Below are 15,012 nucleotides of genomic sequence, written 5' to 3' on the forward strand. Positions count from 1 at the left end.
TTAGGAGGGTTTTAAAGGACAGCAGAGTGTGTGTCAAGCTCCACCCAAAGCTGGAAAATAAAACAGCAGTAGTTAAAGGAAGTGTGTTAAAGCATACATCTTTTAAAAACACTTTATTTTCTATTATCTCAGTTTATCTACAGTGCTCTATCTATCATGCACTACAAAAAGCAACCTTTAACAGCATGCAGAGCATATCGCCACAAAGAAATCAATAAATTAAAATTAATTCAAGTCAAAGTAAATCTTTAAAGCCATCTTGAGCATTAAGCTTTTTTTCTTCTTGCGTCTGAATTACAGGCCGGCTGTGGTTGCATGTCGACATGTGCTATAATATAAATATAAAGAACTGCAACTAAATATGCTTTGAGTACATTTAAGGTGAACTTTTGGAATATTTATCAGACATAAAAGTATCAGAGAGAATCGTGGGAACATCAAATTCTAGAAATCACAGGAGGAGGATGCTGGAATATTAGTGATGTCATGAAGCGAGGATGAAAGTCAGAGTCGAACCCAGCAGTGGTCCTTTTTAGAGGGATGATTAAGCTCAGTTAAAGGGGAGAACTCAGCGGATGATTGTGAGGGAAAGGCACTCGGGTTGAGAGCACGATGCCGTTCTCATCGGCTCTCAGTCAGTCGTACCTCACACAGGATTTGAGTGGCATTCCTTGCTCTCAAACGCTCCGGAGTTTCCTCCGGTAAAGTTAGCCCTTTACCCTTCACTCCCTCCTCTAGATCCCTCCTGTACTCTTTCTACAGGATGGAAGAAGAACAGAGAGACTCGGACAAAGGGAACACAAGGCAGGCCAGGCCGAGGCATACAGACAGACGGCACAAAGGGACGAGATACAACGCTTGTCCCACTCTGAGCTCAAAGTCACCAAAGACACCAGAGACCCTGAAGCACTGATAGATTCAGAGTTCAGGTCCATTATATCACTCTAAACAGTAGGCGATTCAGAGGAGGGATGAGAGGGCAACATGAACACAATGCATCCCCCTGGTTAGCCTCCATGACTGAGGTTTGTGCAAGTTCAAACGTCCTTTGAGATGTCGGAGCAGAACAACTTCAACGGGAACAACAGGAAGTATCAAATAAGAGACTTGGGATTCACCCATAACTCTGAAATATCAGCAACAATCGCCTACTGATTATAAAACAGTGAATATTACAATCAAATCAGAGACCGGAGGCATCGGTGACTTCGGCAAAGACTCCTGATAAACCACAATGTGAACCACATTTGATCAGATACGAGGAAACAAGAACAACAACATCACAATTCAAGTCAACATTTCACATTTTGCGACTCACATGACTGCATGCAGACTTTATTCTGTTAACATGAAGCTGTTAGTCGTCTTCTGATGGGGAAATTAGGAGTCCAACGTGTGAACAGGCAGAGATATAAATACAAACAATACTAAACTAGGGAGAGAAGAGAGATGGACTCTCATCAAGAGTTTAGGGATGGGAAGAGAATCATGCAAACAAACTGCAACCATCAAGAAAGAAGGAAGTACGTGTGAGATTAAATAAATAAGGAGGTGAAAGGGAAGAAGGACCGAGGTTGTGATGTGGTCTTAGTATGATTATAAGGAACGGGCGAGGTAGAGAGGGGAGGTTCTCAGGGATGAATCGTCCTCTTAGTTACCTCACTGGCTATTTTGGTGGCGTGTCTGACATGTATCATGGCGGGGGTGACCTCCAACCCTGAGAGGTTCTTGCCCCTCATGTGCTCCTCAAAGTCCTTCTTATAGTCTTTCTATTGGCCGGAAAAGACAAAGACAGAACTCAAATAACATGCGAGCAAAGCAGCGGTTACCTGATACCAGGTTCATAACCATTGTCCTCGTGGCGACACCGTGTTTCCAGTCTTTAAATGTGACGTAGTTGTGCATGTGTGGGGTATTTATTGAGACAAAAGTCTGGAGTTTGCCACCAGAATAACAACAATCTGGATAAATGTTTAAGCTCATTATCGTCAAACACTGGAGCCATACGAAGGTTCAACACACTGAGACAAATATACACTTCAGCTGTGCTATCTCTGCACCGTGGGAGTAAGATCAAGCAGCATAATATACGCAGTATATTATAGAGTCAGAACAGCGATACACACGGCGTTCACAACACATTTTACATTTTACACTGCCTCCTCCCAGTTTAATGCAAGATTTGGAAATGGGAAAGCTGATACCAATGTACTGTCATCCGCATTGTCTTGATTTTATAAACTGGCATTAAAGGCATTGTAAAATAAGAATAGCTGGACATCCAACAAGCTGAAGCACATAGATATATATATAATGCTCTTCACAGGAGCTCAGACCCACAGAGGCTTGTGATGAAGTGCTTTGTGTTTCTGAAGCTCAGAGAGGAGGCGGACGGGGTGAGTTACCTGACTCTGCATGTGCTGCGCCTCCTTATTCGTCACATATGTGGGCGTCTCAAAGTCCAGCATGGCCTTTCCCTTCTCCTTCTCATACTTCTCCTTGTATTTCACCTGCACACACACACACACACACACACACACACACACACACACACACACACACACACACACACACACACACACACACACACACACACACACACACACACACACACACACACACACACACACACACACACACACACACACACACACAGGATTACACAACTCTTAATAATATAATAATGTAACTTGTGTTCTATGGGCATGAATGGAAACTAGTAGCTGCTTAGAAGGTATAAAATACTTTATAAAATCTAAAACACAACATCAACTGCAAAATAGGAATACAGTCACAGTAACAGTCTGCATAGTTTGAATACATGCAAAACACCTAATGCTGTGTATTTAAGATTAAATCAATATTTTAAAAGTTTATAAAGTAAACTCTTAACTCTGAAAAGCTAATTTACGTTCCAAAGGTGCGTTACTGTTATTGACATTTCAACAGCAGCCTCCTATACGAGCAGCGGATGAAGATTCATGAATCACATCATCTGTTTGAGCAGAGAGTAGCCGGTTCCACAGCCGGTTCCACAGCCGGTTCCACTTACGCTGCTCTGGAGTTCAGTGGCCTCCTTGTGATGGAGCTGTTCTGGTGAGTCAGCGATCATGTGGTAGTGACCCTTACTCTCCTCAAACTTCTTCTTGTAGCAGTACTACGGGGGGATTCCAGTAAAGTCAGACAGCTGAGAACAAAGACTCTCTGGAGTTTACTCCCATCATTACAAGTACTAAAGAAGTCTCATTATGACAGAAACACAAATAGTAACATTATATTTGTGAAAACTACGTCTGCGTATCAGGGCCATTGTAGGTCAAATAAATATTATTACAGAGCCGGGGGAGGGGGGTAATATTCAGAGTAAAAAACTTCAGATTTTGGTCGAATATTTATGAGAAAAAACTCACAAAATAACTGAAGAAATTCAATATTTTCTGAGAATATTAAATCCTTAAATTTACAAGAAAACATCTCTGAATAGTTTGTTTGTTTCTTGTGTTTTTGAAGCATGTGGCTTCACTTTGCGAGGTTGAATAAACTTCATCACACCACAGACGACGCCGTGTATTACTCCTGATGACCTCATCAAAGTATACTATAAAATCTAATTCATCAACAAGGAAATAAGAGTGATTTTAGACCAGAGTCACACTATATGATCAGCAGCGGGACTTTGAAAACACATTTCCATCAATCGGGTAAACTCAGAAGAAAACCTGCATAAAAACATTAAGGTTTGTCTCGTAAACCTAAAGAGAATATTCAAGTGTTTTTCTCAAAAATGTATAATTTTAAGTTTGGAAAATCTGAGTTTGTCCCCCCCCTGAGTTTGTCCCCCCCCTCCCGGATCTGTAATTTATCTATCTTTACCTACAATGGCCCTAAAACACTTTGTATAAAACATCTCTCAGCAATGTCAAAAACTACGACATGCTGTCAAAACAATAAGCGGAAATTACAAATGGTGGTTAAAAATTGTATGAAAAATGATGTAGAATCAATGGAGGAGGAGTTTTGTGTTAAGTGATCATTAATGAACTACAGGAGGAGATAGATCAACAGGAGCGGAGGTTACAGGAGGTGATGGTATGAGAGGGTCAGAGGTGAGGAGGGTGAGGATCACTACCAGATGAGGTCACAGAGTCATGGATGTGTGTGAATGATGGATGCAGATGAACCCATGAGGTGGTCAACGATTGTGAAAGTGGTGACGGAAACACTGAGTTCAGACACATGAGTCTGACTCCCAGCAGCTCCCTGTGAGCGCGTTAAAGGCAGCGCGGCGTCTTACGGTGCTGGACAGTTTGCTGGTGCTCAGGTTGTGCTGCATGGACAGAGACTCGGCCATGTCGGTCACCGGCTTGTGCAGCTTCTTCAGGTCCAGCTTGTACTTCACCTGCACGGACACATTTATCAATGAACACGTCTCACAATCTTTGATATTCAGTCATTTCCTGACGTTTTTATGAGAGATTTGTAATCAAAGTCTTGCTACTCGATTGGTTTCACGTCTCAAAGGGTTTATTACTTACCTCACTAGCCAACACATTGGCATCCTTCAACGTCTGGTAAATCTTACTGTTCTTCAGGTCGTATTGTGGTCTCCTTCCCTTCATCTCCTTGTCAAACTTCTCCTTGTACTTCAGCTATTGGGGGGGATATGTGTGAGAGTTAGTGTACAGACTCCACCCAACGGGAAACATTTAGAGAACAACAAAACGCTTCTTTTTAAGTGCATAAAAAGGGAGAGTTTTGTTTACATGTTTTAGAAATGCTGCATAATGTATGACTTTAAATATTAAGACTCAAATAAATGAAGTTTGCATCCCTAGTTATACAAGAAAAAACAACTGTAGTCAAACTGTGTATCCTATGAATCCTATATATATGTATATATATATATATATATGTATATATACATATATATATATATATATATATATATATGTATATATATATATATATATATATATATATATATATATGTATATATATATATATATATGTATATATATATATATATATATATATATATATATATATGTATATATATATATATATATATATATATATATATATATATGTATATATATATATATATATATATATATATATATATATATATATATATATGTATATATATATATATATATATATATACATATATATATATATGACGGTATGACTGTGGACTTGAGGGAGCCTGGACAAAAAGACAAAAGAGAAATCCTTAAACATTAAACAAGACTTAGAAAAACAAGCGTAAATCCAGCAGCAATATTAAATGAATCTGTTCATTTAAATTTGTACCGACGTTCCAGAAGGTCTGCACTGACCTCTAGTGTTCAGATTAAACAGGAAGAAGCTCCACAAAGTCCACTACCGGATACACACATGTTTCCTTGTTTTTTTAAAGATTCGTGTAGAGAGACAGAGACAGGAAGTGAGCGGAGTGAGACAGTTCTGACATGCAACAAAGTTCACGATGCTGGAATGGAACCCGGGACGTTGTGGTAATGCGGCATGCTGCTCGGCACACAGGAATGTACCGCTGTCTTTCTCTCCATGTGTTTGTCATGTTCTTCTTGTGTTGCAAATGGGCGACAGCTGCGTTTCGTTGTTGCATAATTAGAATCAATGATCCTTTAATATGAATTGGAACCAGCTCAACAAATGCAACAATGAGCCACAGTCTGTCAGGAAACCAAAGAGCGGAGGGTGCACACAATGCTATAAAATGCAAGTAAAATCAGTCAGTCAAGAGATGGACAAGAAGTGGACAGAAAGACGGAGCAGATGGACCGTCGAGGCGTGAACCTCCTTACATCACTAGTCACGGCACTCATTTTCTTAATGTGGCGCATCTGGGGGGTATCATAGGAAGCGACTCCATGGAGGGAGGGCTTGGCCTCCACCTACAAAGCGCAGCGAGATGAAGGGATGAAAACACACAGACAGGGACATCATGGAAGAGGACAGAGAGACGAGGAGAGGACAGGAGGACGGAGGAAGAGGACAGGTTTAAGGATGGAGACAATGATAATGAGCAGTTAAAACACGGAAATCTACTTTCATGGAGTCACGAAGACAGATTGAGACGAGGAAGATAATGCAGGAGGGAAGAGGAAGCGCGACAGAAGAGCTGCTCGTCTTATCGTTAGGCCTCCAGGCAGTGTGTGAAACACCAGAGCAGATGTTCAGCGGTCTCTAAAGTCACAAGACGATTATTTGTCACTTGCAATTGTCACTAAAATCTCTTTTAAAAGCGTACTAATGCAACTGCAGAACATTTTGAGTGTTTGCGAGAGACGACATAAATGATAGAGGTTGCGTGAAGCGAGCCCGTCTTCACGTCTGTTTGTGGACCTAAACGGACTCTTTGGACAAATCTGATCCAGCGCCTTTCAGTGAGAACCTGGATGAAAGCAGGACGTCGTCTCTCCTCTTCTTCGACACCAGGACGGCAACTAGAAGAAGCCGAAGGTCTGAGTGTCGGGTTAGCGAGAGAGGAGTATTCGTATTCTGCTGTAGAGCGAGGTTGTTGCGTTGTGTGTGTGTGGGGGGGGGGGGTGAGCAATCGGAGGAGACGGAACCCCCCCCGATTGTCACAGGGTATTTTGCACACTGCCTACAGGACTGCTGCTAAGTATCTACCACAGCAATGCTGGTCTGACCATGACGCCCACACAGAAGACCTTTGCAGGTGACTGATTCCGGTCGTCGTGTATGATAAAAGGGGACGGTTCTAGGAGATGATAACGGTAGTGGAGGAGCAGCATGTCTGGCCTGGTTGATTTTGGGTTTTGGCGTACCTGGCTGGTCAGCTTGGACACCTCAGTGGCCAGAGCGATGTCTGGGCGGTGGACCAGAGAACCTCCGTGGCTCGCCTCCTCACGGGCCTTCTCACGGTAACCGATCTGTTCGGAGACGAGACCAGAACAAGAATCAGTGGACCGTGAAACAGACAGCAGGGGAGACTGTTTCCTGTCGTTTCGTCTGTTTGTGTGCAGGGCTGCACAACGAATCAAAAACTAATTTGCAATCACGATTTTGGCTCCCCACAAATAGATGAACATGATGGTCTGTGATATTGTTTTTATATGCAAACATCGCTTCATGTGTTCATGGCTAACTGTGGGAAGAATCAGGCTTGTGCACACTGAGATTCTGCACATTGCTGCCTGTGTGTGTGTGTGCAGCTTTTACTCATGAACTCTGTGATTACCTCACTGATGAGCTTGGCAGCCTGAGTAGCCTTCTTGATGTCGGGGCGGTCGGCCACACTCGTGTAGTTGAGGTTGGCTTTGGCATCTTTCTTGTAGGCGATCTGTAGAGGTTGTGCAGAGAAGCAGAATACAATATGCACCAAAAACACTATCCCAACGCTGAGAGTGTGTGCTGTAAAGGAAATAAATCATATTTGAGGATGAGGAGACGACTCACGTTGCTCTGACTCTTGGCCACTCCCATGGCGTGCTGAACATCAGGTGGAGCAATCATGTTGTTATAAATGGACTTGCCCTTCTCCTTCATAAACTTCGCTTTGTACAATTTCTGTAAAGAAGGAAAAGAGGAACGTCAGGGACAGCCGCACCAAACAAGTCCAGGACTACGAGACGGCTGAGCTCCTGTCAGCCAGATGAAGGGGAGTCTTTGTACCCCGCTGATGAGCTTGTTGATCTCCTTGCTGTGAACGGTGTCACGAGTCTCCGACAGGGTGGTGAACAAGCCGGACTGCATGTTCTTCTTACTGGCCGCCTTGTATTTGCTCTGAGGATGAAAATTCATCACAACACATGTAGAGTTAAAGTCATAAAATATCTTATTCTGAACATAAATGATAACTGGTTGCCTTTTGACTGAAGGAGACGTACCTCTGACGCCAGAGAGCGCACAGCCTTGGCATGCAGGATCTGAGGAGTGTCATCAACGGCGACGTAGTGGCCCTTTGCCTTCTCGTACTTCTCTCTGTACTTCAGCTGGAGAGCAGCAGCAGACAGTGTCAACAAGTATCAACATTCAATTATGAAGACAGTTGAGGTAATGTCATGTTTATCTTAGAAGACGTGGAGAAACTCACCTCGCTGGCCATGTCTGTGTTCTTCATATTATGGAGGGTCAACCTGTCGTCCACGACGGGGATCACACAGCCCTTCATGCTCTCTTTGTCATACTTGTACTCAACCTGTCGGTGAAACGACGTGAGCAGAAATATCATTCATCATGTCTCATAAAACAGGAAGGATACAGTTTAAACAGGCAAAAGAAAAGAGATGATTTATTTAGAAATAGATCAAATCAAATATATATTTATATATATATATAGGGTTATGTTAAGACTTTGCTCTGAGCACTACTAGCAGTCCAGATACATGAAGAGATTTATAGATACGTAACGAGACTTTAAAATGAATTGTGTTCCAGGAGCCTCGTGGATGTATTTCGGGGTCCTTTGCAGGAATTCATTTTGCCGGAGATAAAAGCACAAATCAGTTTCTCCAAGTCTTGTTTCATCGTTCGGTCCCTGACTTTGTGTTCAAGGTGATGAAATGCTGATCTTGCTATTGCTTCTTTTACAACAACACTGTTGGATGTTGTTGGAATGAAAAACCAGAAGAAGAAGAAGAAGCATCATCTCACATCACTCTGCTGCAGGGAGTTCTTGGCAGCATTGAGAAAGTCGGGTCTGTCTGCCGTCCAGATCCACTTGGCCTTGGTCGCTTCGTACTTCTTCTTGTAGGTAAGCTAAAAAACAACAACAACATTGAATGAATATTCTCAGGTGTGTTGAGTTTGAATGACTGCTGGCTGAATCACTGAAGACGCTCACATTGCTGTTGTTCTTGTAGGCGTCCTTGGCAGCACGGATGGAACGAGCCTCGGGGTCGATGGTGATCTGGGCTTTGCTCTTCTCATAAACTTCTCTGTACTTCAGCTGCAAGATGCATGAAAATAAAACACCATCAAACACAAACACACGTGTTTCATATTTCATAACCATGTGCAGCCAGTGTGAGCGTGACCTACATTGCTGGTGATATCCTTGACCCTCTTCATGTGCTGCTGGTGTGGAGTGTCAAAAGGTAAGGTGTAACCCTTCGCCTTGGTCTTGTTGTACTCCATCTTGTAGATGATCTGAGGAATAATCATCATCACACTCAGGAAAAGATTCAAAAGACACCAAACATAACCACATAATGAAGCACTTTTCTGTCCGATAGAAACATTCAACCCTCTGAAACAGATTCAAAAACTCACATCTGTGATTTTCTTGCTGCGTTTGTGGGCCTCGTAATAGGGAGTCTCCAGAATCGAGGTGAACTTGTTCTTGGCCCGTTCGTACTGCTCCCTGTACCTCCACTGATGGAGGACGATGACGTGCAAACACCAGAAAGTTAATGACGCTCAGACAGTCCATTCACCGCTGTAATCATTTATGTGTATTCTGACAACGTGTTTCAAATCTACGAAGCTAAAGTAAAGACAGAAAACTATCCATAAAAAAGGTGAAAGAGTCGTCGATGAGAGACGGTGACGGACAAGAAGTCACATTTAAATCATGTCCTCCTCCGAGTCAACTCAGATGAAGAAGTTTCTGTTGTTACATAATAACACTAAAGAGTAAAAACAGACTCTTTTGTTTTTCTTGGATAGTTCTCCAGCTCAATAAGATTAAATCAGACTTAAAGACTTATACAGTATGTAATGAGTGAAGTGGTGACGTGCACAAGTTTATGAAAACATGCTTTATGGAACATGCAGAAGGGAACATGTAGAGGGATTTTCCTCTCCAAGATGAAGATGAAGACGAGGACACGTGTTACCACTATTCAGTCGTGACCGTCTGCAGAGTCCACGGAGCTCCTCTCATGCAACAGCTCCCTGAATCTGAGGCTTCAATACAGACGAGGCAAATTCAAATTGGCACATATGCATGTTTGACTTGGAGCTATCACCTCCTCAGAGTCTTTTGGCAGCTAAAGTTTGACTTTGCAAAGAACAACCGCAACGCTATATTGATTGGAATACTATGAATTGCAGCAATAAACACTCTTCTTAAACTCTGGACATCTCTGCACTGGACGATTGGTAGAAGGTGGAACTGAGAATATTCCTTCTGGAAAAGATGTCGAGGGATTAATCAGGATATGAGAACCGGTCTGGGTCCCGGTGGACCCCTCTGGACTAGACTTTGTTCTCCCTACTCAACGACACCAGCAGTGACTACAGCTTAACCTGGTCATGTACATGTAAATACGTCAGCGTGGTGTTTGTAAAGTTGTGACTCCTGCTCATTTAGAGTCGTGTTTTGTTCAGCTTGTTTTATAAACTATTAAAAAAAAGGATTTGTATTTATTTGGACCTGGAAGTAAATGTAATTGTTGCCGGAATCTCAATAGAAAAAGGTCATAAAAAAACCTTATGGGAATAAAACTGCTGAACCAAATGTCAGTAACTGTATAACAGGTGACCAATGTATAGATACATAATATCTTCTGTCTCTACAGAGTCTGTAATGCTGCGTCCGTCTGCTGGTGCACAGATACTACCCTTGTGCTCAGTGTCAGATGAAGATCAGGCTTCACTGATGTTATTCGTATGATAATAGATTTGTTGAATTAGATTCCAGTGGTGGCGACGTAGGATTGTTTCCAAACATTTCCAATAACTACAGAGAGTTACATTAAGTCTGAGAGACAGAAGTTATTTAAAGACAGATCATTTTCTAAACTCATGTTTTTATCTCACGAACTATTCTGCTTCAATCCATATTTGGTGGATTTTAGCCTTCAGTCAATACCGACAATAACAAAATATGTATTTTTTATTAGCTTCGTATGTCCAAAAACATTCGGTAAAGTCCTTAAAGGTTCGATAATCAAAGAGACATGAAGAGGAGAGGACAGGTGATGGACGGATTACTGCATGAAGAGAATGGTGGAATGTGTGGAAGTTAAAGTGTTTGAATGGAGGGAAGTAGTTTCTACGAGAGGATGAGCAGAGAGAGGAACAAAGTGAGCTGGTGACACAGGGATCGTGTTCTGCTCGTCACCACGGGTCACTGCTCTGTGTCCGTTTACCTTGCTGCTCAGAGTGGACTGGTAAAGGGCTGCGAGGATGTCAGTGCGCTGAAGCTCATTGCAACCGCTCTTTAGCAGATCCTTTGCTCTGGATTTATACTTTGCCTGTTCACACACACACACACACACACACAAAGCATGCCAAAGTTGAGGACACGTGAAGATAACAGCAGTAACACTGGGAGGACTGGAGCAGTGCTCCGGAGATCCAAGCGTGACGGAGGAGCTGTTTGTCCTCATCTGTGCCTTCAGAGGGACAGAAATCTATATATTCATAAGCTGGATGAACAAATGAAAGAGTGAATATTAAGTTCTATTCGGCCCGCCAGATGTTTCTAGAAAAAATTATAATAATTATCCAAAACATTGTTGTTTATGTTTTGTGAGTAAAAGATGTAGAACTCCTAATTATCAACTGTTGGAAGTCAGTTTGCTGCCAAAGAAGTGAGAACAAAATGGAGAGGCAGCGGCACATGGAAATAAATTAAAGGACCAAAGGATCCTCGTAACATTTGGCATCTTAACAATATAATACAATACAATCTGTGTTTGCTTTTGTCTTGTGGCCCAACATTAAGTGTCAGATTTGGCCTTTAAAAGGAAAAAGGTTCGGGCACCCCTGGATTAATCCGTCTCTCTCCGATGGCACAGATAAAGGAGAGTCCTGCTCACTCAACAAAGCCGTCCGGCTGCTCTTTGAGTGGCGCCGTTTTACGACCTAAAAGAAAACAGACGGACCCACAAAGAGAGAAACGTGTCGCGTTGGAAGCTCTATCATGCGACGACCTCATGCACCGGTGCTGGAGGTCTGCGGGACCGGACTTGCAGCGGAGGAGGCGGGCCGGGTTGGTACGCAGCGAGGAAGTGACGTTTACCTGGCTCATGTTGTTGTTGGCTCTGGCCAGAACGTATCTCGGATCGTCTTTAGTTATGGTGAACTTATCCCTGGTTTTCTCATAAGTAGCTTTGTAGGATCTCTGCTCAGGACGTCAGAAGGTAGTTAAAGACAAACGCTTTCATGTGACGAGGCTTTCTAGTGCTGGAGTGAAGTACAGTTACCTGAGTATTTACATCTTCTGCTACGTCATATTTCCACTCTGCTACATATTGTTCCTTTTACTACATTTATCTACACTTATAGATACTTTGATGCAGTACCAACGTATACTTCTTATCTACCGTAGTATACAAAGTATCTCATTACAACTGGTCTCAATTAAGTCTATTTGTAGTGATAAAAACTAAATATTAAAACATTCTATCATAACATTACATTTTGAAAGGAGAATACTTTTGATATTTAGAGTACATGTTACTGATTATAATGGAGTACTTTAAACTGTGGTGTTTCTAGGATCTGAGTACTTCCTCCACCGCTGAAACAAGTTGATATAAAGAACATTAGACACATTTCTATACACTTGGTATTATGGTTACCTATAAAAAAGAGCAGGTAATAAACATTTCAGTCAATAAACATGATAATAATAATACTATGAATTCACAATCTTTTACCTCCAAGCTGAGAGTCCAACAGAGATGCACAGAAACAGAGAAGTGGGATTAAAATATCTACTTTACAAATGAACTACAACAGAGTAATCATAACGATGTTATAATGATTGCATTGAGCTTCAGACTGAGGGCACTCACGTCGTTGATGAGGGTGGAGGCGTACTTGACAGCCTGGAAGAACGGACTGTCGCAGGTGTACTTGAAGTTGTCTCTGTTCTTCTCAAAGGAGGATCTGTAGAGTTTCTGTCAGCAGGAAGCGAAGCGCTCGTTAGGAACACGCAGAGGAATACACGGCTCCGTTAAAGGCCCCTTCATGTAGCACAGTGAAGAAGCGTATTTGTATCCAGTGCTCAAAGTGGCTTCTCTAATGGATCCCTCACCCCGCTGTACAGCGTCTTGTTCCTCTCAGCCTGGACCAGCTCAGGTGTGTCCCACACGTAGCAGCCGATACCCTTCAGCCACTCCAGGTCCTCCTTGTACTTCACCTACAGGGGAACATAATAAAACAGGGTTTTTATTCAAATATCAATGACCCTCTTTGGTATCTGCTGTGGGAGTGAATATTTCAACACTGGGCTCATAACTCACGGTGCTGGCGTTCTCGTTGGCAACTCTGCTGATGAAGAACTCAGGACGGTCGGGGATGGACTTCCACGTTCCCAGAGTGTTTATGTACTTCTCTCTGTATTTCACCTGAGGAAGAGGAACAACAGAAACAGTAAGAAAGCTGGAAAATGATCTTAAATGTCTCCCTAACGTGGTCTAAATATAAGATGAATGAATGAATATAACAATGGATCAGCTGGTGTCTACTGCTGACCTCGCTGATGGCATCGGTGACCCTGCGGTGGTAGGAGAGGTTCAGAGCGTCCTTCACAGCGTGGCAGTGGCCCTTAGCGAGCTCAAAGGTCTCTTTGTAACGCAGCTGCAGATCAAACACAAACACACAAACACATCATCCACAAGCAGTTTGAATTCAGACATATTGTAAACACTTTGATGGTATTTATATTTATATTTCTCTTCTGTTCTATATGTCTGTTGTTAGATTTGTTCTTCTTATGTTTATGTTATGCACCGGTACACCAAAGCAAATGCCTTGTATGTGAAATCCTACTGAGATGATAAAACTTTTCTTTTGTTGCATATCAACAAACATAAAGTCAAAAGACGCACACTTGGAAAAACTAATACAATCAAACATAAAATAACATTCAAAATAAATAAATGAAATCAGATCTTCATTTAACAATTCCCATAGTGTCATTTTAAATCCTCACACTCACACACATGTTCACTGCTAAAGGGAAGGTGTATTCATCATGAAGTGCTCTGAATGTGAGGAACTCACATCACTGGACTGGAGGTAGGCTTTCTTGGCCCGGATCAGGAGAGGCGTGTCAGCGATGGCGGTGTACCTGTGCTTCATCTTCTCATACTGGTCTTTGTATTTGTTCTACGGGAAGCAATGAGAGGAGAGTTCAATCGTACTTGTTACATCATCACTGACATTGTTAACGTATACTTTGATTCTACAGGCGATGAAGGTACGATGGGAAGAAACGAGGAAAAGACTCACATCACTGCAGATGACTTTCATTCTTCTGGCGTGGCCCATGTTTGGAGTTTCACTCTCTTGAGTGAAGTGAGATCTCTCCTTACTGGCCACATTGGTGTACTGGAACTGTAGAAAAACAGATACTCTTTAGACCATCAGCGAAAGAAAAACACATCCATACACCCAGTGAGGGAAGGTGGGTTTAGAACTTGCGTTGTTCGTCAGCTGCTGGGCCCATTTGGCTCTCAAGATGTCCACAGAGTCCACAGTGGTGGAGACCTTCGCCATGTCCTGCTTGCTCTGGGCTTTGTAGATCATCTGCAAATAGAGGAGCAGAAAAACAAGTCTCAGATGTGTCGCCATGTTGGATTTCTGACAAAGCCGATCTAAAGAGAGAACCATAAGGTGCATCTCTGGATGGATGCTGACTCTTCCAGCTCATAAAGAATTCATAAACAGTTACTGATTACTTTGGGTTCCACTCAAATTGAATTGCTCCCAATTTTAAACCATTGACTGATAATAAATAAGATAAAACAAAATCATCAGACTAAAAAGATATTAAACATGTACAAATAAAACAACAGCCCAGTAAATCTGGGACCTGAGTGAATTAAACCACATTTTGCTGTTTCCACCAATAAGACGATAAATCAACCAGGACTGAAGTCTGACTATAAAGCGATAAACGACTCACGCCGCTCATGTGGGTCTTCAGCTCGGTCACTCGTTTGTACTCTGGTGTGTTGAGGACCACGGAGAAGTTGGCGAGGTTCTTCTTGGCCTCCACCGGGTAGGTCACCTATAAAACACAGGATTTCATATGTGCAATGAAGTGAACTCAAACATTCACTT

The 15,012-nt window shown here is 42.3% G+C and overlaps 1 protein-coding gene across 1 annotated transcript in view; it reads right to left on the reverse strand.

Annotated features, from left to right (window-relative positions):
* neb (nebulin) overlaps positions 1-15,012 on the reverse strand; it is a 76,037-nt gene that overhangs the window by 13,583 nt on the left and 47,442 nt on the right. Inside the window, exons 98-123 of the mRNA XM_076085102.1 lie at positions 14,855-14,959; positions 14,371-14,475; positions 14,179-14,283; positions 13,951-14,055; positions 13,420-13,524; positions 13,188-13,292; positions 12,980-13,084; positions 12,738-12,842; positions 11,085-11,189; positions 9,262-9,363; positions 9,031-9,138; positions 8,834-8,938; positions 8,644-8,748; positions 8,084-8,188; positions 7,878-7,982; positions 7,663-7,773; positions 7,447-7,557; positions 7,229-7,330; positions 6,816-6,920; positions 5,829-5,918; positions 4,536-4,649; positions 4,295-4,399; positions 3,053-3,157; positions 2,406-2,510; positions 1,659-1,769; positions 646-756 (exon numbers count right to left, since the gene is read on the reverse strand). Coding sequence (XP_075941217.1) covers positions 646-756; positions 1,659-1,769; positions 2,406-2,510; positions 3,053-3,157; positions 4,295-4,399; positions 4,536-4,649; positions 5,829-5,918; positions 6,816-6,920; positions 7,229-7,330; positions 7,447-7,557; positions 7,663-7,773; positions 7,878-7,982; positions 8,084-8,188; positions 8,644-8,748; positions 8,834-8,938; positions 9,031-9,138; positions 9,262-9,363; positions 11,085-11,189; positions 12,738-12,842; positions 12,980-13,084; positions 13,188-13,292; positions 13,420-13,524; positions 13,951-14,055; positions 14,179-14,283; positions 14,371-14,475; positions 14,855-14,959 — 2,745 coding nt within the window. The remainder of the gene's footprint in view (positions 1-645; positions 757-1,658; positions 1,770-2,405; positions 2,511-3,052; positions 3,158-4,294; positions 4,400-4,535; positions 4,650-5,828; positions 5,919-6,815; positions 6,921-7,228; positions 7,331-7,446; positions 7,558-7,662; positions 7,774-7,877; positions 7,983-8,083; positions 8,189-8,643; positions 8,749-8,833; positions 8,939-9,030; positions 9,139-9,261; positions 9,364-11,084; positions 11,190-12,737; positions 12,843-12,979; positions 13,085-13,187; positions 13,293-13,419; positions 13,525-13,950; positions 14,056-14,178; positions 14,284-14,370; positions 14,476-14,854; positions 14,960-15,012) is intronic.

This window comes from Anarhichas minor, unplaced genomic scaffold (assembly GCF_050575085.1).
Source record: "Anarhichas minor isolate MPS153535 unplaced genomic scaffold, ASM5057508v1 ptg000138l, whole genome shotgun sequence".
NCBI classification, from domain to species: domain Eukaryota; kingdom Metazoa; phylum Chordata; class Actinopteri; order Perciformes; family Anarhichadidae; genus Anarhichas; species Anarhichas minor.